This window comes from Aphis gossypii, chromosome X (genome assembly GCF_020184175.1).
Source record: "Aphis gossypii isolate Hap1 chromosome X, ASM2018417v2, whole genome shotgun sequence".
Taxonomy (NCBI): Eukaryota; Metazoa; Arthropoda; class Insecta; order Hemiptera; family Aphididae; genus Aphis; species Aphis gossypii.
The window spans coordinates 64,734,844-64,757,734 of NC_065533.1; the positions used below are offsets into that span (position 1 = coordinate 64,734,844).

A 22,891-nucleotide genomic window follows, 5' to 3' on the forward strand; every position below is an offset into this window, starting at 1 on the left:
CGTGTGACTCGAGCACCACCGGACGTCGTGTTTAAATAAAGTTCTTCATTTGCGTTATTTTGTGTTAACTTTATTTTGGTATACGTTCGAGTAATCGGCGTATACGACAGGAGTAAAAACTAGGAATTTTATGTGGCATGTATATCCGGGTCATGTCAATGTGTTGGAAGTAAATGATATTAGTATGTGTAAATCGTATTGTGTACTCTCCGAACTATACTATCATGCAAAAACGGTTTTAATACTATAACCATTGTTATTAGACATGCTGCAATTCCTCGAATCTACAATAACGATTATTACGAAAACATAATAATATTATTATTTTATATCTAATTGATCCAATATTATAATCAACGATATAAATATGGGTCATTGACACAAAATGAATAGTCTATTATTATATTTATGAATATAAATTTTGGTTTATAACGATTTTACAAAGATATTATCGTAATTTATAATAAATAAATCGTAACCCATCTATTTATTATTATTTATTTGTCATTATTAATTCTTCTTTTATCAAACTCGGTAAAAGATAATTCAAATAAAAAAGTTCCAGTTTAAGTTTCATATTATTTTCCCAGAATTCATCATCACGTTGAATTTTTTCGTACAACAGACCTGAAAAAAACAATATTATTTATATTATTTATAGATAGGTACTTATTATAAATTTAATTTAATTTAATTCAAAAACTTTGATTACCTTTTGGGGTCCATACACAAAAATAGCAATACATTCTTCGACTGATATGTAACTGCCCCTGAACTTGGTAATAATAATTATCATTACGTTTTAGTTGTAGTTGTCCATTATTTACCAAACAGTTTTTAATTTTACCAATAGTTATCGCTTCTTCTGGTGAAAACTCTTTAGCACTAGCTGGACACTTAATTTCTACCAAAGAATCATCTTCTATTATACCATCTGGGGAAGCTGCTAAAAATGGTAATTTTATATCGACAATTAAACCAGAAGGCAGAATTTTTTTTTTTAATCGCTCTTCCAATTGTTCTTTTGCTACTACTTCATTAGCAATTCCATATCTAGTTGCGGCGTTTCCGGTAAAAGTTCCAAATAAAATATCATTTACTGTTTTCACACGAGATGTTTTTTCACGCAATTTACAAATTTTCCCAAAAATAGATGCAGTAAGTCTGTAAATAATAATATAATCAAATGACAATGATAATATTGAATATTTGAATCAGTTAATTTTATTTTTGTGAATACCTACCGTTTTTTTCTTTCAATGTACCATTCTTCGCATTGATTTTGCCTCTTAGTTCTAATTTCTAATGTTTTTACTTGGTACTCAGACAGTGATAATTTTTCTAAGTATGTACGCTTATAATTTTCAATTTCACATTCAGTCAATTCTAAAAGTGGATCATAGGACACATTTCCATAATTTTCATCTGGTCCAAGGTTTATCTGAGGCACTACAGATCGTTTAGATGTTTTATAAAAACTACTACGTTTATTTTTTTTTGTCAATTGTTCCTAGCTTTCTTTTAATGTAATTTTTAGTAAATTTTCCTGGACTTTTTTCAGTAACACGTTTGTTGAATACAGATAGACGATTTGCTCCTAGGTTGTATGATGTCACATCGAAGTTCATAAGAACCTTAAAATTAATAAACAGCAATAATAGTTAAAAAAAATCCAATTTTTTAAAAATATGGCAACTGAATAATAATATTAATTACATTTAGTAAATTATATGAGCATGTTTTAAGATTTTTGTTAAAATTATGGTTGGGCGGAAACTTAGCAGCCGTCGCCACTCACCTAATCAACTATTCACCATTTTTTTTTTTATGATTTATCATTGAATACAAATTTAAAATATTTTACAATCAATAACACTACGATTATTTAACATACCTTTTTGGGAAAAATTAATTCGCTTTCCTCCAACAAATTTTGCCAAGATTGAATTATAAAGTTCTGCTCTATTATTATTGAAATTGTACATTAAACTTTCTGTATGATATGTAAGTAAGTTTCTGGCATATACAATATCATCCCACATTTCAAATTTTTTTAGTTCACCAACTAAATTATCTTCACCTGAAAATATTAAAATTAATTGTATATACCTAATTACCTGGTTTATTGGTTCATCGATCATATATTTTGTGTGATTATATACCTTCCTTTACTCCCTGGCAGAAATACCGTCTACAATTTGCATGATCGCCGAAAACATGGTTTGGGCCGTTTACTATATCAGCTCTGAGGATTGTTGTATTATATGTATGAATATTTTATAAGAGATGTTAGTACGTAAGAAATAAGTTAAGAAAAACTATAGATAATAAGTAAAACAGTAAAATTCAATAAGTTAAGCAATAGTTAATTATTCACAGAAATAGGTTAAAATAACAATTGTGCAATTCGGTGCCAGTAAACTTTATATTACAGTTAGCATAGTAAGCAAGATATAATAATAAGAAATGTAAATAAATTTGTTTAATAATTTACTAATCGGGTTAAAATAACAATTACACAATAATCATAGTATCTATAATTGTAAATTTAACGTAGTAATAGAAAAATGTAGAACAATCGATAAGTAATTCGATTGTAAGTGTAATATATAAGTGAGATGGCTAAGACAGCAAAGGCAGTCAGTGGTGGTGATCGTGTGACTCGATCACCACCGGACGTCGTGTTCAAACTTCAAATAAAGTATTTTGCGTTATTTTGTGTTTAACTTTATTTTGGTATACGTCCGAGTAATCGGCGTATACGACAAAGTGGCGTCCAACTCGTGGCTCGTTAATCTACGACTTTCTTTTGTGTGTATGTGTGTGTGTGTGTGTGTGTGTGTGTGTTTTGATTATACACGATTTTTCGAGAGATCAGTGTGTGTGTTGAGTATTAAGTACACGCGAAATTTTTTTTGGATTTCTACAGTTGTGTGCGTTGAGTACACGCGAATTTTTTTCAGTTGTGTGTGTGTTGATTATACACGATTTTTTCGAGGTACCACAGTAAGTGTGTATTTGTGTGTGTGTGTGTGTTATACACGATTTTTTGAGAGAACAGAGAATGTGTATGTGCGTCTTGAGTACACGCGAATTTTATTTTTGGATTTCTCCAGTTATGTGTGTGTGTGCAGATTACACGCAAATTATTGCTGGATTTCTCCAGTTGTGTGTATGCGATATACACGAAGCGGATTTTTCAACTCAGAATTTGTGTATGTATTGATTATACACTATTTTTTCGAGAGACCACAGTGTGTGTGTGTGTGTTATACACGTTTTTTCGAGATAACAAAAATGTGTATGTGTGTGTTGAGTACACGCGAATTTTATTTTTGGATTTCTCCAGTTATGTGTGAGTGTGCGGATTACACGCAAATTATTGTTGGATTTCTCCAGTTGTGTGTATGCGATATACACGAAGCGGATTTTTCAACCCAGCATTTGTGTGTGTGTTGATCATACGCGATTTCGTCTAGATTCTACAGTGTGTGTTTTCAGACAGCGCAGCAAGATTAGTAATTATATACGTCATATATGAATATATACCTTTTTTTTTTTATTATGTTTTTATTATTATTATTTTATTATTAGTATAGTTATTTATGTATTTATTTTTTTTTAATTATTACTACTATTTAAAAAAAAAAAAAATTTGGGATATGAACAGAAATTAAATTAAAATTAAATTTTATCGTGATTAACATATATTTACCTAAAGAAATACAAAACTTATAGGTGTGTAAAAGTATCCAGCCTTGTTTAAATTTTAAAGCTATAATATAAGAAAAACTTGTAATTCCCCCTCTGACCAAAAAGACCTTTTTTTTTTACACTTGTATAATATTTTTGTCCACAATAACACAACCAACAACCATTGCCGGCATGTTCCTCGAAATCAAAATATACACCTACCAAAAACATATTACTCGAAAACTATGTTCACTGCTCTTCCTGTTCGCCTCCAGGGCAGAAATAACCACATGGTACGGCGGTCGCTCAAAACCAGTCGGCCACTCCATGCATGGCAATACTCAATTGTACAGTGCCAACTAATAAATATACATAATAAAGAAAAACAAAAATAAGAAGAAGAAAAACAACAAAACAAACACAACATACCATAAAACTCGTATTATATCGCCACAGTTATAATTTCCGGGCGATTTGGAAGATCGCAAAACAGCTACTAAACCATCAAAAACACATCAGCAAATACAAAAACAATAAACAAAGAACAAGCATTTTCTACGTCAACATATTTCAGACAACACAACTACATAATTCCATAGTCAGTAGTCAGTAGTCATCAATAATTAAACAGCGTGACCAACAGACATAAATGCGGCTATTCAATTTAAACTTTTCCATATACGGGGCACAGGTGTAAAATATGAGGTCATATTTTTTGTAATTTCGGGGACTGTTGTATTATATGTATGAATATTTTATAAGAGATGTTAGTACGTAAGAGTAAAGCGTAAGTAAAGTATTTTGCGTTATTTTGTGTTTAACTTTATTTTGGTATACGTCCGAGTAATCGGCGTATACGACAGTTTTAATGGCCTGAATACACCAAAATTTAAGTTCTTTTATAATTATTGTAAGCTAAACTTATGAACCTACCTATACAAACATTTTTATGAATTATACCTACAAAATAATTTGCAAATATTCATGGTTTTCACGAATTTTTGTCAATATTTGAACTTCAAATGCTAATAGAAAAAAATTGTGCCTATGTATTTTATTTTTTAATCACTATAATAATAACTTATGAGGAACTTTGCATTAAATTTTCAAGTATTTTGATAGGGCCAAAAAGATTTTATCGACACATAAAAAAACAATTTTCAGAAAAATTGAAAATTTCAGTTGTCTATAAATAGCTCAAAAAAAGTCAAAATATTTTGAAAATTAAATCACTTAAAGAAAACGCGAATCTTAATAACTGGTAAAATTTTCAAGTATCTACGACTTATACTTTTTGAATAATAACAAATATTTAAAATCGTTTGAGGATAAATCGTTATCGTTACGCTATTTCGTAAAAATTTAAAATTCAAACGCACTTAAAATTTTTCCTATAATGATGCTTCGAGTTTTCTCTATAGATACTTGAAGGTAAACTTATGGAAAATTTAGTGTTGTATTTTTAATCCTTAGTTATAAACACAAAAAATTTTATGATTTTTCAACTTCAAATATTTCGCAAATATTCATAATTTTGACGAATTTTCGTCAAAATTTGAACTTCAAATGCTAATAAAAAAAATTGTGCCTATGTATTCTTATAATTTTTTAATCACTATAAGAATAACATATGAGGAACTTTGTATTAAATTTTCAAGTATTTTGATAGGGCCAAAAAAATTTTATCGACACTTCAAAAATATTTTTTCAGAAAAATTGAAAATTTCAGTTGTCTATAAATAGCTCAAAAAAAGTCAAAATATTTTGAAATTTAAATCACGTAAAGAAAACCCGAATCTTAATAACTGGTAAAATTTTCAAGTATCTACGACTTATACTTTTTGAATAATAACAAATATCAAAAATCGTTTGAGGCTAAACTGTTATTTAACGCGGTTTTTGTAAAAATTTAAATTTCAAACACTCATAAAAATTTTTTGTCTGAATCCGGTAGAGTTTTTTTTACAGATATTTGAAGAAAAATGTATGGAGAACCTTGAACCAAATTTTCAAAACTTAGTTATAAAAGAAAAAAATTTTATGATTTTTCAACTTCAAAATTACTTGCAAATTTTCGCGTTTTCGACAGATTTCGTTAAGATTTGAACTAAAAACGCTTATAAAAAAAAATTGTGACTAACGATTTTTAATTTTTTTTATTTACATTAAAAACAATTCATAAGGAACCTTGTATTAAATTTTCAAAACTTTTTGGTCATCCAAAAATTTTTTATTGACACTTTAAAAAAAATTTCTCAAAAAAATCGAAAATTTCAGTGGTCTATAAATAACTCAAAAAAAGTCAAAATTTTTTGAAAATTTAACTATATACGGATACCACTGACATTAATATTTGGTGAAAATTTCAAGTATTTTCAGTAATTAGTTTTTGAATTACAACCATAAAAAAAATCGATTTGGTCGAAAACTGGTTTTGCGTAAAAATTGCCGTTTTTCCGTCATTTTTTTTTGGTTTTTCCCGGCGCTTTTGAAAACTATTGGACATTTTTTACTTTTGACCCCCCAAAGTACAAACTACATTCACTTTCCTATCCGAAACAGGGTCCACTTTTTAAAATCGGAGCACTTTTACTTCTCCAAAACGTGGTGACAGACACAAAAAAAAAAAAAAAAAAAACACACATCATTGTAAAATCAATACATTCATCACTTCGTTCAGAATCTAAAATATATAAATTGATTTTGTCGAAAACTATAATTTTACGTAAATAATTCAATTTTTTCCCTAAATATATTTATAGTATTATGCATATTTTTTTACCAATTAACTTCGAGTATATGACACCATGCATTTTTAAGCTATGTTTGAATCCATCGACAATTATGTCAGTTTCCATAGCCGTAGAAGGTCCGTTCCAATTTTGAAAGCAATGATGAGGTGCTGGTTCTTTTTCACGTTTTTTTGCCGAATAACACACACAACAAAATTTATTTCTTACTCCAAAAAATAATATTTTTTTTGTCACTGCTCCAATAATACAAGCCTATTTAAAATAATAATACATACATTATTTTATTAAAAATATAACAATTTTATAATATTATTTAAGTATACATGTAACAATAAATATTACGTACAACGCCAGATAACGCATTATAATTGGTTTTGTATGATCTCTTACTCCAAGCACCATCGGCTATAACGGCGATTTGAGGACGGCCACTTTGATCTACATCTCCCCTTTCAATAGCTAGTTTTCTTTCTTCTTTACCTGCTTCTATCATTCCATCCAATGCAATTTGATGTGTGTAATTATATACATTTGTGTGTACTTCTTGATATTTTCTATTCGACATCATCGGCATGTTTAAAGTTGCTGCAAATTCCTCAAGCTGTGTGTATCCTTGACCAGTATTGACGATAGCAGAAACGACAGCCATATTAATATCTATAATACTATCCGAAGGATCTTCACTATAAATATTTTCCTTTTTACGGCACACCTTGCAAGTAAATACAAAAGTACTAAAAAATCCTTTCCTAATCTCATTTACAAACTTTAGGTCACTGAATGTACAGTCAAATCCTTCATGCTTTATTGATTGAATAGAGTCAAAAATATGTTTAATATTGACAAATCTCCTTCCCACTATATCCTCCAATGAATTATTTATTTCTATAGTATTATCATCCTCTATTGATACACTTGACTTAAATAATTGCTTTGGAATTAACTTGCAAGAGTTTATCGGAGTAGAAGTAAAAATTGATCGAGTTTGATTACAATTTTCTAAATATGAAGATTCGATATTTGAAGTACTTGGTAATTCAGTAATACGATGTATGTCATTGTCAGTTGAAATTTCATTATTACGTATTTGTGTAGGAATATTTTTCTAAATAAAATTAAAAATTATAAAATTAAATTAAATTTACATTATGAATAAATATATTTTTGGTTAAAATAAATAATAAATAAACTTACTGCAGATTTACGCGATTCTAATAATGATGGATTCCCTTTTCTTTTTTTAATTTTGCTCGGGTATTTTCTAGTTTTTGCCATTTTTAATATTTGATTCACAATAAATTAATAATAAAAAACACGTAAATAATAACTAAATATATTTAGTAGTACAGTCGCGGCTGTAGAGACAATGTTTACGGCTTGACGTGCAGTAAAGTAATGAATCAATGAATGTACGCTGACGAATCCTTATTAGGGATGTCGTCGAACGCTCGGTCCTCAGAACTCTTGTGAGCAAAGGAAGTAAAATAAAACACTATCGTTTCACAAATGAAATATAGTTATATATTATAATCTATTTGTGCCGATCCTTGGGAGACGGGGAACACCGTTAGCCTGAACGCGGAGCTGCAACAACCAACGACGGCTTGAGTCGATGACCAAAACTGAGCGCACTGAAGTCGAACTGCCGAGCTGCACGTTCCAAATTGGAGCCGAAGAGTATAAAAATATTAACGCGATCACTAATCAATGATTTTACACGTTTATAAAAATGGTAAGAGCACCAGTGAGCAATATATAGCAAAAGCACGTGCAAGAGCAACAAAAAACGCATGTGTAGACAAACAATGGCGACGGAGCAGACGAATGTAGTTGCGGGAGCACGCACACACACACACACCGACCGTAAAAGCGACGGTTACGGCGGCGGCCTAAGCGTCGTTACCCGAGCCCGGGTGACGAGAGCATCAGGCTGACCAATATAATAAATGACCGAGCGTGGTCACCACTTGCCGCCGAGCAGCGGCAAATTCGAAACTATGGAAAGATCGAACAATGAATGTCATAACTCATATTTTAATATTTGTAAATAATTCTAAATTATATTAGAAAAATATTAATATTTCAAATGTCTAGACACTCTAGACAAACATTTAATAAAACCTATTACCTATATATTTATACATATTTTATATTACAATAATAATCACTAATCAGTTTTATTTGATTCCCCGAATAATACCGATCGCATTGTATAGGGGCATAATAGTGAGCAGATACCTACGTAGTACGTACGTCGTATACGTCTGTCGTTTTACCTACGCGCATGCACATGTCAAATACTTATTTCCTTATAAAATTACAAACATTGTTTTCTTCAAAAAATACTGTCAGTGACTTCCATCACTACGCTCAGTAGGATTTTTCGATTTCAATTTTGAAAACAGATTTGAATTTTCCACTAAATTTACTATGATTTGACTGTCTTACTTTTTTCATATTCTATATCAATTAATTTTAATACGAATTATGAATATGATCTAATTTTACTCTTTTTGTCAGTATATTTCTAAGTAAAAAAAAAAATAAAAAAAATAAAATAAAATTGTGAAAGCATAGATAATTTAGTGACAAATCCAAATCTGTATTTAAAATTAATATCGGAACATTATGTTGGAAGTAATGATGGAAGTCGTGAGCTATGTTTTCGACCAAAAATGAATCATGCTCCAGCCCCCTTTAAGTTGTATATGTAAGAAAGATTGATAAAATATGAATTTAATTTAACTGTAAAAAAGTCGGCAAGTGGGTACCTACCGCTCTGCTGTACATTAGGAGGTGGGGTGGACCTCGGACTAGGGTAGGTTACATTTGAATGCAATGATAGGTATCATTGTATACGAAAAACGATTCTGAACGGAGATGATTTGTCAGTCTAGGATATATTATATTTAAATATTGTCATATATTTTATTTTGAAACAAATATTTTATTTTTCAATTAGGACGCATTTGCATTGGCATGGTTAATCAATTTTTCCAAAAACATTGCATGTAGTTATCATAATTCACATAGATAATATCTATTATCTATGATAATTTATAATTCCTTATGCTAGCTCCACACTCTCGCGAGGTCGCCTCGTCGAGAGTCTAGTCGAGTTAACGCGAGGCGAGGCAGCACACGAATGCATAGTCTACACTCTCGTGTAGTCTCGTGACTCACTCAGTTGTTTTTAGCGGTTGTTCAAAATGGACGTGGTTGAAATAACAGCTGCAGCTGCATTGTGTGCATAAGCCGGCAGTACACATTCGCCGAGACTTTACGAGAGCAGCCGAGCGCGAGTGTGAACTAGACGCGCTCGTGTCACTTCACCTCGCCTCGCCTCGACGGCGCTCGGTCGGAAGGCGGTTTTTTGTGCCCGAGTCAAAGGACACGAGGCCAGCCGAGACGCGAGCCAGGGAGCACCTAGTACACACTCGTACATTCTAGAATATTCTAGCCTATTAATTTCTTCGTGCGTAATTGAGTTATTACTGCTTATCTTTCTATCTACTAATTTTTTTGTTGTTAATCTGGTAAAAATCTTGGTAAAAATTGGTAAAAATCATGTGTGATTGGACATACGAATTAACGTTTAAGTTTTTGGAGTTGTACCAAAATGAACCTGTTATATGGAACCCTAAGCTTAATCATCACAAAGACAAAAAAAAAATCAATGATGCGTGGTCTCGAATAAGCAGAGAATTAGAGTGTTCAATCACAGAACTAAAGAAAAAGAAAGACTCACTTATGGCTACATTTAGAGGTCATTTACGAAAAAAAAAGCTTCTATTAAATCAGGTGCTGGAGCAAATGATATTTACAAACCTATATGGCTTGCTTATGAGTATATGGAGTCTTTTCTAGCACAAATTTATGAATGCCAGACAACTATAAATACTCAAGATGATGTAAGTACCTACAATAAATAAAAATATTTTATTTTATTTTAATATTTTATTTTTAAATTCAAATACATTTATCGTTAACAAGTTGACTGCCACGGTGTTTTTATAGAGCTAAATAAGAGTTGAATAATTTTTTTTATATTTACCTTTGTTTTATTTATATTTTTTTAGTCAACTTGTTAAATATATTATATTAAAAATATCTGGTGGCGAAACGGAGACTTGAACGCCGACGATAAACTGGATATCCATCGTTCCCTGTGACTGTTTCAGCAACTAACGGTCGCGGATATCGTTTTGTGCACTTTCCATCAGCCATGCAAGGCGATAATGGATTTAATGCACCGCACGGTCCATGCACCATCTGTGTCGTCACAATGTCGTGTAGACGGGGATCAGTGACTGGATCAGGAATTTCAGCTGATATGATGTCATCCACTTCATTTGAATGTAATTTGTTCAGCAACCAAATTAGGATATGAGCATGCGGTAGTCCACGCTTCTGCCATTCCACCGAGTACATATAACAACGTGTGTCACCAAAAACTCGATACTTAGTAAGCACATCCATCATAACCTTGAGTTTTTGCTGAAATACTCTGGCGATTATGTCATGGCGATCTTGCGGTTTTTGACCCGGTTCCAACTCGCGTTCAATTTCCGTCCACTTCGGATTGCATGTGACCGTAATAAATAAATCCGGAGTTCCATAATTTCGCACGTACGTCATAGCGTCTTGAGCGTATTCGTGCATGTGGCGTGGGCTTCCGATATAAGTTGATGGGAGAATCGTCAGTCGTCCAATATTCTGAACATCACCATCTGAATGAATAGCATCACGCAAGTGTATATAGTCCTCAGATCGTAGCTTTGGCTGATTGAATCTGATGAACGCTAAACGTTCGGTCTCGACTTTGACATACATGTCGACAGCGAATTGCTGGAATAGCCGACCGCACTTCAGAATAACATTCTCCTCATGTGTACGAATCATCATACGATACGCATAGTAATTCATTGCGCTTAGATTTTTATTATTCGTTGATACTCCTGAAAATGCAAAATTAAATGAATTGTTAATGGAAACCAATAAAAGTAATAATGGAAATAATTAGTGTGTGAATATTGTACCTGTAATTGGATCGACCATCTTCAACGTGATGTCGTATCCGTCTTGCCCTTGCCAATAAATGATTGGATATTGTAACGCATCGTACAAACGATGTGTCTCGTTTACACGATGCATGATATTGCTTCTTCGCTGAACGACAATGTCTCGTGATTTAGTTGGATCGCCAACAATAATTGCAGCAACATCATTAACGGTGGGTGCATTGAATCTTCGCACATGTTCACCTGTTGGAGTACAATCCGCTCTTATGACAAATTTGTGCGTATCCGATGGCATTCGTTCCAATGCTGTTTTGAACATATTAACCACAGCATTATTAGCGTGAAAAAATGCTTGCAACTGTTCAATAATTCGTCTCTTTAACTGTTGTGCTCCCTGTATATTGCACCGCACGTTCAGCTGATCCACCATCGACGAAATGAAATATATTTGCAGAAATTGATGCGGTTCATCTGGTGTTGGCACCATTGAACCATGCAAATGATATATTTGACCTTGTATCTGTAATTGCAAATAATCATTAAAATTTGTTCATGAATACATTGTAAATCGTGTGATGGTGTAGTGTGTGGTGTATATGAAGTTGTTATGTGTTGCAATTATGTGTTGGTTATGTGTGTTGTATCTTTTACCTTGCAAGTCGGCATGAAGCCGCCTTCTCGAATGATATTAGCTCCAAAGGAAGTCATGCGAAAGCAGTTATTGTATTCAAGGATGTGTTGAAGAAAATGGCTGGAATCGGGATCACTTCCATCAAACAATGTTTTCAGTGGCTGTGGTGGTGTAAGTAATGGATCCAGTTTGACTTTTCCACTTGCGCAGCACAATCCAACCGTTTCTCTTTTGAACTTTACCGCATTGCAATATCGGCATATAGTCGTCATTCGTCCAATATCCAAATTTTCATCATCACTGTAGTTCGCAGTGGGATCATATTGGAATGCCAAGCGATTGTATGATGCCAATGATCTTCGTGTGCTCACGCGATGTCTCAATCGGTCATTTTCTCTTATTATATTTTGTCTTTCTTCTCTTAAGTTCCTTGAATAGACTTGTTGCTGGCTTGCATGTCTTGTGCGGCGGCCGATGTTCGCACGTCGTTCTCTAGGCATTTTGGACTATGGACAGAGTGTTGAATTTAACTTCAAATGCACGATCCACATAATTTACACTGAGCTTAAATGAAATTAACTGAGCAGAGAATAATGACTATCTGTCACACACTTTATCACGCACCGTTGCTATTGGTTTGAAGTACATGCTATGTATAATAGATGGCGCTGTATGTGAAAAACGATTTCCCCACTTTTCTGTTGAATTTTTCCTGAATTTTCCAGAATTTTCTTTGCTATAAACCTCACGGAGCCCAAGACCTTTCCAACGAATGCAAAACCGTGGAAATCGGTTCATGCGTTCTGGAGTTATAGCGTCAGGGAGGAAAACCGGACTTATTTTTATATAATAGATAATATAAATAATAATATATTATATATATTATTATATTATTATTATTTTATATATTATTATTATTATATTATATTATATATAATTTATAATTGACGTGAAACATCTTTACAAAAGATAGTAAAAAAGTGTACGAACGCCACAACCACTATTTTATAACTCAATAGTCCATATATTTATTTATATTATAATATACAAATTAGGTATTTTATATTACATATTATTGTAAAAATATGCAGTAAATGCTTCTCGAATCTTAATAGCATTTGTTGTTGGTCGACGAGGTACTACTTCTAAAGGCCTAATTGCGCAAGAAGCCTGTACGTCCTGTCGCCATGATCCCTCTTGAATCACCGTTGTCATCGTACGTATCGAATGTCCCTGGTGGTGCATAAATATGGTTAGAATTACTTTTTTTGATAAAGTTGTGTAGTAATATGCATGTCATAGTCAAAAGTGACACTTTTTCTGGGGCTAAGCCAATAGGTTTTCTAAATACTCGAAATCTTGATGCCAATATCCCAAAAGTGTTTTCAATTAACACACGTGAACTAGATAATTTTTCATTAAATAATCGTTTATCAGATCCAAATTCATGATTTCCCGGATAAGGCTTCATGATGTGCGTACTTAGCAAAAGCACCGTCACATAAAAAAACATAAGGCAAGGGCTCGTCTGACCCAAGCAAAGGGCACGGTGTTGGTATATTCAAAGTATTTTTCGAAATTCTTTGCCATAATACACTATTCCGTAATACGCCTCCATCACTAATCCTTCCTTGGCTCCCGATGTCAGCGAAAATAAACTGATGATTACTGTCTACTACAGCTAAAAGTACAATGCTGAATGATCTTTTATAATTGAAATAATCCGATCCTGTATGAACAGGGCATTGTATTGCAATGTGCTTTCCGTCCATGGCTCCAATGGCATGTGGAAAGTTTCCACGGAATCCTTTTTCCCCGTTTAGCCATTCTTCTTTTGTAGACAGCATCTGTAAAATATAATATAAACAGGGTGACAATTGAATATCGCTAGGCTGTACAGTCATTTGTAAATGAAAAATCAAAGCATTTGTATTGCCCTAAACCGTGTAGATAGACACATAAAATAAACACTTCATTATAAAATCAATAAATTTATCGCTACATTAAGAATATAATATAATTGTTTTTGATTTGTTTAGTCTTATGTAACTAACGAACAGAGTCAAAGCGTGCAAATCGGCTCTGAAGATGATGAAGAAAATCAAAGTGTGGGAACTGAGGATAGAGCGAATATAATAGAAAATATAATAACAGAGAATACGACTAATACAAATACAATAATTCCTGAACAACCAAACCCAACGACTTCACGGCCAAACCCTACAATTCGACGTCGTGGTGCTCCACCTGAGCTCCAAGAGGCAGGGAACCAAATGAAAGAAGCATTTGATATGTTAAAGAATGCAATTACCAAAAGAGCTAGTGACAAAGAAGATGACGATGAATATGATCTGTTTGGTAAAATGTTAGCGAAAAAAATAAGGAAATTGCCAGAAAATGAACGAGAGGTATTTATGTATGAAATCGAAGGTATGTACATCAAAAAATTACGTAATATAAACTCCTTCTCTTCTCATTCAAATGCCTCATCAACTGCAGAAAGATTTGATACACCATCAACAGATTATTCGTACCCTACATATCAAAGCAAGTAGTATACATTTGTATGTTCTGCGCACTTTTGACTGCGGAGATTGCAAATTTTTAAGGGGGATTTTTCCCCTCAAACTTTTTTTTTCTCCGCTCTACCAGACTGCGGTGATTTTAAAATTTTTAGGTGGATTTTCCCCCTCAAACTTTTTTTTCTCCGCTGTACCAGTAAAAAAACACTGATTTTCAAAAACCATAATGTATGTTCTGCGCACTTTTGACTGCGGAGATTGTAAAATTTTAAGGGGGATTTTCCCCCTCAAACTTTTTTTTTCTCCGCTGTACTAGTAAAAAACACTGATTCTCAAAAACCATAATGTATGTTCTGCGCACTTTTGACTGCGGAGATTTTTAAAATTTAAGATATAGTTTCCGCCTTTAACCAATTATTTTTTCCCCTGTTACACATAAAGTTTAAACAGTGTATACACACTTCAACACTATTTATTTCCCTTGTAAGTTAAACATTCAGGTTACACAATAATTTCATTTTTTTTTTTTTAATAAATTATAGATAAAAGTCGTTTTATTGAATTCATTTCAGTTCAGACAGTTCAGTTAATATTCAACCATCGTTCAATCAGGTTCTGTTAGTTTTAATCAAGTTTAATTCATTTAAGTTTTTTTATTTTTTTTTTTATAAAAAATGAATTTTCAACAAATTAACAACAGTTTTTGTTCACTTGTTTCGTTAGTACGAAACAATGCATATCCTACATATCCAGAATTCACTACATTTATATCAAGATTGAAAACATTCAATTTATTTCCGTTGACTTCATCTCAAGATAAATACTCATTAGCTGAAAGCGGTTTTATATATTCAGGGAAAAAAGATATTGTTGAATGTTTTTGCTGCGGTATTATATTGCATCGTTGGGAAAAAGAAGATAATCCATGGATTGAACATTCAAGATGGAATCCGAAATGTGTTTTTGTATTATTATCAAAAGGAAATCAGTTTGTTGAAAATGTAGTAAAAAAATATGGTAAGATTATCGATATTTGTGATTGTGATTGTGGATCAAGGTCATATGATACTGTTGTTTAGTTCATTTAACTTTCTATATTTCAATAAAAAAAATCTGAATTTAATAAACTTAAATGTGTTAATAACTTATTTAATACCTCGTGAACGTATAGCCTAGTGGGATAACGCGTCTAATTTAAATTTAATATGTTAATGATTTTTAAAAAATGTTTCAGGTTCTATCGAATTAGGTAGGTAAGTATAATAACTCTTTACTGTTTATCCAACTAGACACTATACGTTCACATTTTTTTTTCTTTTTTTTTCTTTTGTAACCTTACATTTGTTTAGTATATAACATGTATGGATAAACAAAACTTGTTAGTTTGAGCTAAGCTGTTGTCGTATACGCCAATTACTCGGACGTATACCAAAATAAAGTTAAACACAAAATAACGCAAAATACTTTATTTGAAGTTTGAACACGACGTCCGGTGGTGATCGAGTCACACGATCACCACCACTGACTACCTTTGCTGTCTTAGCCATCTCACTTATATATTACACTTACAATCGAATTACTATCGATTGTTCTACATTTTTCTATTACTACGTTAAATTTACAATTATAGATACTATGATTATTGTGTAATTGTTATTTTAACCCGATTAGTAAATTATTAAACAAATTTATTTACATTTCTTATTATTATATCTTGCTTACTATGCTAACTGTAATATAAAGTTTACTGGCACCGAATTGCACAATTGTTATTTTAACCTATTTCTGTGAATAATTAACTATTGCTTAACTTATTGAATTTTACTGTTTTACTTATTATCTATAGTTTTTCTTAACTTATTTCTTACGTACTAACATCTCTTATAAAATATTCATACATATAATACAACACTGTCTAGTGATCATATTCATATTTCTAGAAAAAAAATACTGTTTACTGTTTTTTTTTTATTTTATCAATATGAATCCATCAATCGTTGTATCAAAATCTGTGTTCGATATTCGTCCTTTTAGTAGGTAAGAAAAGTGTAACCGTTGGACTTCTAGTTAATAAGCAAATTTCAATTATTATATTATTAGAATGTAAATTAACTAAAAAAGTTGTAACGTTAGATCTTGATCAGTGGTGTAAGTTAATGTGTGAAAACAATTTTAATACAATTATCGAAAATTTGCATACTCGTTGTAAACGTGTTAAGATAGCTGATAATTTTTTCTACTCTGTTAATGTAAACCAATCAACTATAGTTTTATATTCTATGATAATTATATAACATTATCTCATATTGATCTTCATCGTTTGAAACAATTACAACATTGTATTGACTTGTATATTGTTGAAAAACAGAAAAAATTGGAATCATACCAAAAAACGTTTGATACAGCTTATACGTTAATTAAGTCTGACGTAAATGGGTTACCATCATCTTGTCAACGAAACGAATTTACAAATCAATATATTCAAAATTATGATTTCAGCTACAGCAATATACAAAGTGAAGATTGTTCATTTATGTACGAGTTATTACAATTTCATTTTAATTCATTGTCGAACATGATATTACAAGATTTAGTGATGTAATATAAAAAAAGTTTCTTAATTTATTTTAATTTATCGTTCTTGTAAAAAAAAAAAAAAAAAAAATGTGAAATTAATACCACTTGTATACTAACTTTCAATATTTTTATTTTTTTTTTTTTTGTTTTTTTTTTTATTTTTATTTTAACCTATAAATGAATTATTATTATTTTTTTTTTCTCTAAATAATAAAAAATAAATATAAATATAAAAAATTTTTTTTATTAAATAAAATTAATCCAACACCATATCCTATTACATACATTTTATAAGTTTATTTTTTTTGGTTTGTGTCTGATTAGCTTCTTGGCGGGATGTCACATCATTTTGTCGAAAACAGATTGAATGAGCGTCACCATTTCTTTGGCTGTAGTTAAATCATCCGGATGCTGTCCTGTTAAAGATATTTTGAGTGAGCATTCAGCATGCTTCCATCTAAAAAAAGTTAGGTTAGGTTAAATTAAATTTTTATTATAAATATTTCACTTTAGTTAAATATATATATTATTATTATTATTATATTATTATTATTATTACCTATCTTGCAGAGCAACTTTATCAATTTTAGCACATTTATAATGTGCTATAGTCCAGTAATCTACAGCCGTATTGTCTACAGGTGTCTTAACCGTTAATGAACAATCATCCTTTTTTATATTCAAGGTGTTCTCTGCATCGGTTGGTATAGTTGGATCTGTTATTAAATCTAATATTTTGTCTGTATAACAAATAGCAGTGCTCTATAAAATAATAATTAAATTATATTTTTTTACTTTTTCGTAATATGTTATAAATTTATATAACTCACCTTTTTCGTCTTTTTCGATACTGGTTTTTCTTTCCGGTTTTACAGCTAACCTTTTCGATGTACCTTTTTTTTGAGATGTTGTTGCAATATTATCCTATAATTAAAATGGACGATAAGCTGATGACGGTTTACAAAATAAATTTTTCATAAAATATTTAATGTCTTTTAATTAAAATAATTTATAATTATATTAATAAAAAAAAAAAAAAAAATAAAAATAAATGTTTTTTTTTACTTACTTCGGAAATACAACAACCGACTCCTCGTCATCGCTTTTAAATGAGTAGCAGGACATTTTTTCAAAATTAAATTAATTTTATTAAAAAAAAAAAGTCTAGATTGTAAATCTGTTGAAGTAAACTGAATATACTGTATCGATGAGTCTCTTATATATATATTATATATAACCACTTCTACTCTCTCTCCTCTCTAAGTTTAAAATAATCAGTTCAGCTAAAACACTAACTAGAATAAAATTTGAAAGGTACGTCTTTTCAATTCGAAAAATAGAATGTAATAACAAGTGCAATTTGTATCTAAAAGAATGTAATTGACTTCTACATTTCAATGTCAGATTTGAAAGGTTATATACAATTTAGCAAGGTACGTAAATTTAGCAAGGTAAGATTAAAATTAAATAATTGGTGATAGTAAACATGAAATAGAAACGTACGTATATTTTGGAGACTACGCCGCCCAAATAGTTTAATATAAAAGCGGTTGTGGTAGTATTAAGAATTAGACATACAGCTAGTCCGTATGTAGAAATCCTGCATATTACATTACTTCATTCCTGTTGCCCTAAGCTGATATTAGTTGGTTAGATTTAGAATAATGAATATTAATATATTAAATAATTGGATTACGAACATAGTTTAAATAATCGTTTATATATATACACACATATATTTTAAAGATTAAAAAATATGTATTTAAATAATTGGTTATAGTAAAATATGAAATAGAAACGTATAGTCGAATTTCCTGTTTATCATGACACGTACGTATATTTTGGGGGCTACACCCAAATAGTTTAATATAAAATGGGTTGTGGTAGTATTAAGAATTAGACATACAGCTAGTTCAGTAAAAACACTATGTAGAAATCCGACATATTACATTACTTCATTCCTGTTGCCCTGAGCTGATATTAGTTGGTTAGATTTAGAATAATAAATATTAATATATTAAATAATTGGATTACGAACATAGTTTTAATAATCGTTTATATATATATCTATTATATAAAAATAAGTCCGGTTTTCCTCCCTGACGCTATAACTCAACAACGCCTGGACCGATTTCGCTCATTCTTTTTTTGTTAGGGTCGTAATTGCCAGGAGAAGGTTCTTAGGGACGAAAAATTTGAGAAAGTTATCGGGTTAGAGAAATATGACGAGGTGGTGATGAAATTACAGAAGCGCCATCTATCCAGCAAATAGTCAACTAAATTATTTTTGTAGTCGATGGCAACCATTTAAATAAAATAAATCATTTATTTAAAATGTTTTTAAAAATGTATGCAAATAGACATACAAACTTAAATCGTTGTCATAGTAAAAAAGAAATAAAAATCTTTATATATAAAAATGGAGACAAAAATGTATAAAAATTCATCGATTGAGAACAGCTGAACCGATTTCGCTAATTATTTTTTAGTAGTATTTGTTATTGTCTGGAGAAGGTTTGTACGAAAGAAAATTTTAAATAAGTCAACCGAATAAGTAGAAAAAGTGCAAAATCTATTCATTGATGTCTGGGATTTGAACTCGATACCATTGTCTTTATTTACTCTATGGTAGACGTAGACATCTAAACATCAGCTCGATGTACAATCAATATAATCTATGGTTTCTATAGTTATTTTAGTTTGAAAATTTGAAATTTGTTAAGAGAATTTTTTTTTAGTTCACAATAATCTATATATCTTCTATCTTCTATATATATAAAAATAGAGACAAAAATGTATAACATTTCATCAATTGAGAACGGCTGGATCGATTTCGCTCATTCTTATTTTTTTTTTTTTGGTCGTAATTTCCAGGAGAAGGTTCTTATGTAAGAAAAAGTTAAGAAAATTGCACGGAAAATTAAAAAAAAATACAATGAAAAATAAAAATACCGATGACTACTATTACTATTATTATTACTATTTTATTTTCGGTAATCATGGTAACAATTTTTTTGTTATTATTATTTATTTTCCCCATTTTTGTAACATTTTTCACTGATGATTCGCTCCTATTGGTCGTAAGAGAAGTGCTTATGTAGTACAATTTTAGATGTAAAAAAACAACAACAACTGTCACTGCAGTCCAGCAAGAAAATAAACTATATTAAGGTCACTATTGATTATAATTGAATATAATAATTATAGACCTGTTGTTATATTTTGTTAAAACCATAACAACCAAAATAAGAATTCGCAAAATAAGCCAATGTCTACAGTAAATTTCAAATTCACAGCAATAAACTAACATAATAAGTTATACCAAGTTTTATTGTTTTACCAACAGGCAACAATATAAAAACCACGAGATGGCACATTATTGTATTTTAACCCACTGTAGTAAAATAAAAAAATGATATAACTTTGAAACTTAAGTGTTAGAAATTATAAGCTTACGTACACATCTCGCGGGGTCCGCAATCCACCACGTGTGGATTGCCTACATGATAATATACTGCTCGCATATCATAAGAGAGTCTCACGGCAACGGTAAGCAGAATGACTATAATATTATGACTTGAGTAACTCACTGACTGATAAACGTAGAGCCTGAACAATGATAGATCGATGCTTACAATTTACACGTACACATTCTTCGTAAAATCGTATCACAAATTTAGTGTGTAATAAGAAAGCATTTACAAAATTCGCATATTAAAGTGGTGTTTTCACAAGATTTTTGAGAATCAAAACAGTCAATGAAAATGTCTAAGTTTTGAACACCGTTAAACCGAATAGTAAATAACAAATTAATCAAAATTCGAATCATATTATATAGAATTTGCATTTTTAACGGGCAACGAATCTGGAAAATTCAGGAAAAATTCAACAGAAAAGTGGGGAAATCGTTTTTCACATACAGCGCCTTCTGTCCAGCAAATAGTAAACTAAATTATTTTTGGTAGTCAATGGCAACCATTTAAATAAAATCAATAATTTATTTAAAATGTTATAGCAAGGTTTTGATTTGAACCCGATACCGTCAAAATATAAAAAATAAATTAAAACTATAATTTTTTTGTTTGCCATGGAAATAATAGACAATATTTATTCAATTTAATTGTTTGAATAAAATATAATAAAAAATTCCTGGGAAGACCTTAAAAACATAATAATTTATATTTGATATGCCTCCTATACGACGGAGCAATCTAGGTAGAATAACCCGAAATCCTACCAACCAAGCTAATTACCGATCTAACCAAAGTCCTCAAGAACGTGACGACCGAAATGAACGTGAAAGAATTCGGATATCACAAACGCGTGAAGCGCGAACGCGAAATTCAACTAATAATCGAGCAAGTTTGAATCGAGCTGCTTTCAGTTACGATGTGTCAATTGACTACAGTAACTACCAGTGTGTTGTTATTGGTTCTATGAACTCACACTGTAAGGCATTAAAATACAAAAACGAAGCCAATGGATTGTGTTGCGCCAAATGGTAAAGTGAAATTGATACCATTGGATCCACCACCAGAACCATTGTACTCATTGGTTTCAGGAATAGGAACAGATTCTATACACTTTTTGACAAATATCCAACAATATAACAATTGCTTTCAAATGACTTCATTTGGGGCAACAAATGTAGTTCGGGAAAATTTTATGCCAACTTTCAAGGTATGTATTATAGCAGTTACTCATAATTATTAGCGAATACAATTTTCTGTCACCAAAGTTAAGATGTGTCACTAATCTTCAATTTCTTAATCATTACGAAATGTATCACTTAGTCATCATATTATATGGTGTTTCAGTTTCAGTGACACTTTTATTATATTTTATATTTGATAGATATTAGTTAAAACTAAATATATACTTTTTAAGATCAAATATTATTTAAGTTTGATCACCGACAATCCATTAATTTATACCACACCATAATATTTTTTTTTTATTTACAGATACAAGGGCAAATATATCACAGAGCAGGTTCACTGTTACCAGTGTCAGATAGCGACAACAAATTAATGCAAATTTATTTTATGGGCAATTCACCACAAGAAATTGATCTGCGTTGTGCACATAACAATTTAGTAAAGAGGTCTATTGTAGAACAATTACAAACTTTATTTCATCAACACAATCAATTGATAATATTGTTTAAAACTGCCCTGGATCTGATGCCATCCGATAATCACAAAATTGTAATCAGAGCTGATAAAACACCTGCAGGTCAACATACAAGACGTTTTAATGCACCACCTATTGATGAAGTTGCTATCGTTGTAGTTGGAAAAAACTTGGAATCCCGTGATATTGTTTTACGTCGTCGGAATGATCAATTACAACGTATAAAGGAAACACCGCTCATATGATGCACTGCAATATCCCATTATATTTTGGCAAGGTGAAGATGGCTACGATTTCTCAATAAAAATGATAAATCCCATTGCAGGTAACTAAAATATTAGTTTAGCTATGGCGATAATATCTCAGTCATTATATTATGTATTTTAATTTTATATTTGAATGTTATTAAAACAAAATCTATTTACAGGTTCTGAAACCAACAAAAGTCAGTTCAATGAACTATTATTCATACCGCCTAATGATTCGGGAAAATGAAGATAATCACATATTGAAATGTCGGCGATTATATCACAAATATGTTGTTGACATGTATGTTAAAAT

General features: G+C 30.9%; 4 protein-coding genes and 1 long non-coding RNA gene across 12 annotated transcripts; 1 reads left to right on the forward strand and 4 right to left on the reverse strand.

The window, feature by feature from the left end:
- Positions 1–493: 493 nt before the first annotated feature.
- Positions 494–1,492, reverse strand: LOC126552669 (uncharacterized; the record flags this gene model as incomplete). The annotated part of the gene is made up of 3 exons (XM_050207379.1): positions 494–627; positions 713–1,164; positions 1,245–1,492. Coding segments are annotated over 3 exons (834 nt in total), but the record flags the coding sequence as incomplete, so codon positions are not given.
- Positions 1,493–1,614: 122 nt separating this feature from the next.
- Positions 1,615–2,257, reverse strand: LOC126551945 (uncharacterized). The gene is made up of 3 exons (XR_007605798.1): positions 2,163–2,257; positions 1,895–2,080; positions 1,615–1,634 (listed from the first exon to the last, which is right to left on the reverse strand). It is a non-coding gene; the product is annotated as an uncharacterized LOC126551945 (long non-coding RNA).
- Positions 2,258–10,547: 8,290 nt separating this feature from the next.
- Positions 10,548–12,888, reverse strand: LOC126552670 (uncharacterized). The gene is made up of 3 exons (XM_050207380.1): positions 12,119–12,888; positions 11,486–11,987; positions 10,548–11,404 (listed from the first exon to the last, which is right to left on the reverse strand). Exons 1-3 carry the CDS (start codon positions 12,596–12,598, stop codon positions 10,548–10,550), a joined length of 1,839 nt encoding a protein of 612 aa, XP_050063337.1. The 5' UTR covers positions 12,599–12,888.
- A 1,965-nt stretch (positions 12,889–14,853) lies between these two features.
- On the forward strand, positions 14,854–17,272 carry LOC126551936 (death-associated inhibitor of apoptosis 1-like). Of its 8 annotated transcripts, none has more exons than XR_007605794.1 (4): positions 14,854–15,237; positions 15,344–15,637; positions 15,855–15,873; positions 16,989–17,272. XR_007605794.1 is itself a non-coding variant. In XM_050206328.1 (3 exons), the coding sequence occupies exons 1-3, from the start codon at positions 15,295–15,297 to the stop codon at positions 17,035–17,037; spliced, it is 411 nt and encodes a 136-aa protein (XP_050062285.1). In that variant the 5' UTR covers positions 14,854–15,294; the 3' UTR covers positions 17,038–17,272. The 8 variants fall into 8 exon arrangements, 5 of the variants coding, with proteins under 5 accessions (XP_050062285.1, XP_050062282.1, XP_050062283.1 ...); XR_007605795.1 differs by having other exon boundaries at positions 14,854–15,232; positions 15,321–15,637; XR_007605793.1 differs by having other exon boundaries at positions 14,855–15,232.
- Positions 17,273–17,520: 248 nt separating this feature from the next.
- LOC126552671 (uncharacterized) lies at positions 17,521–18,297 on the reverse strand. The gene is made up of 4 exons (XM_050207381.1): positions 18,267–18,297; positions 18,028–18,056; positions 17,757–17,959; positions 17,521–17,654 (listed from the first exon to the last, which is right to left on the reverse strand). Exons 1-4 carry the CDS (start codon positions 18,295–18,297, stop codon positions 17,537–17,539), a joined length of 381 nt encoding a protein of 126 aa, XP_050063338.1. The 3' UTR covers positions 17,521–17,536.
- Between the last annotated feature and the right edge of the window lie 4,594 nt (positions 18,298–22,891).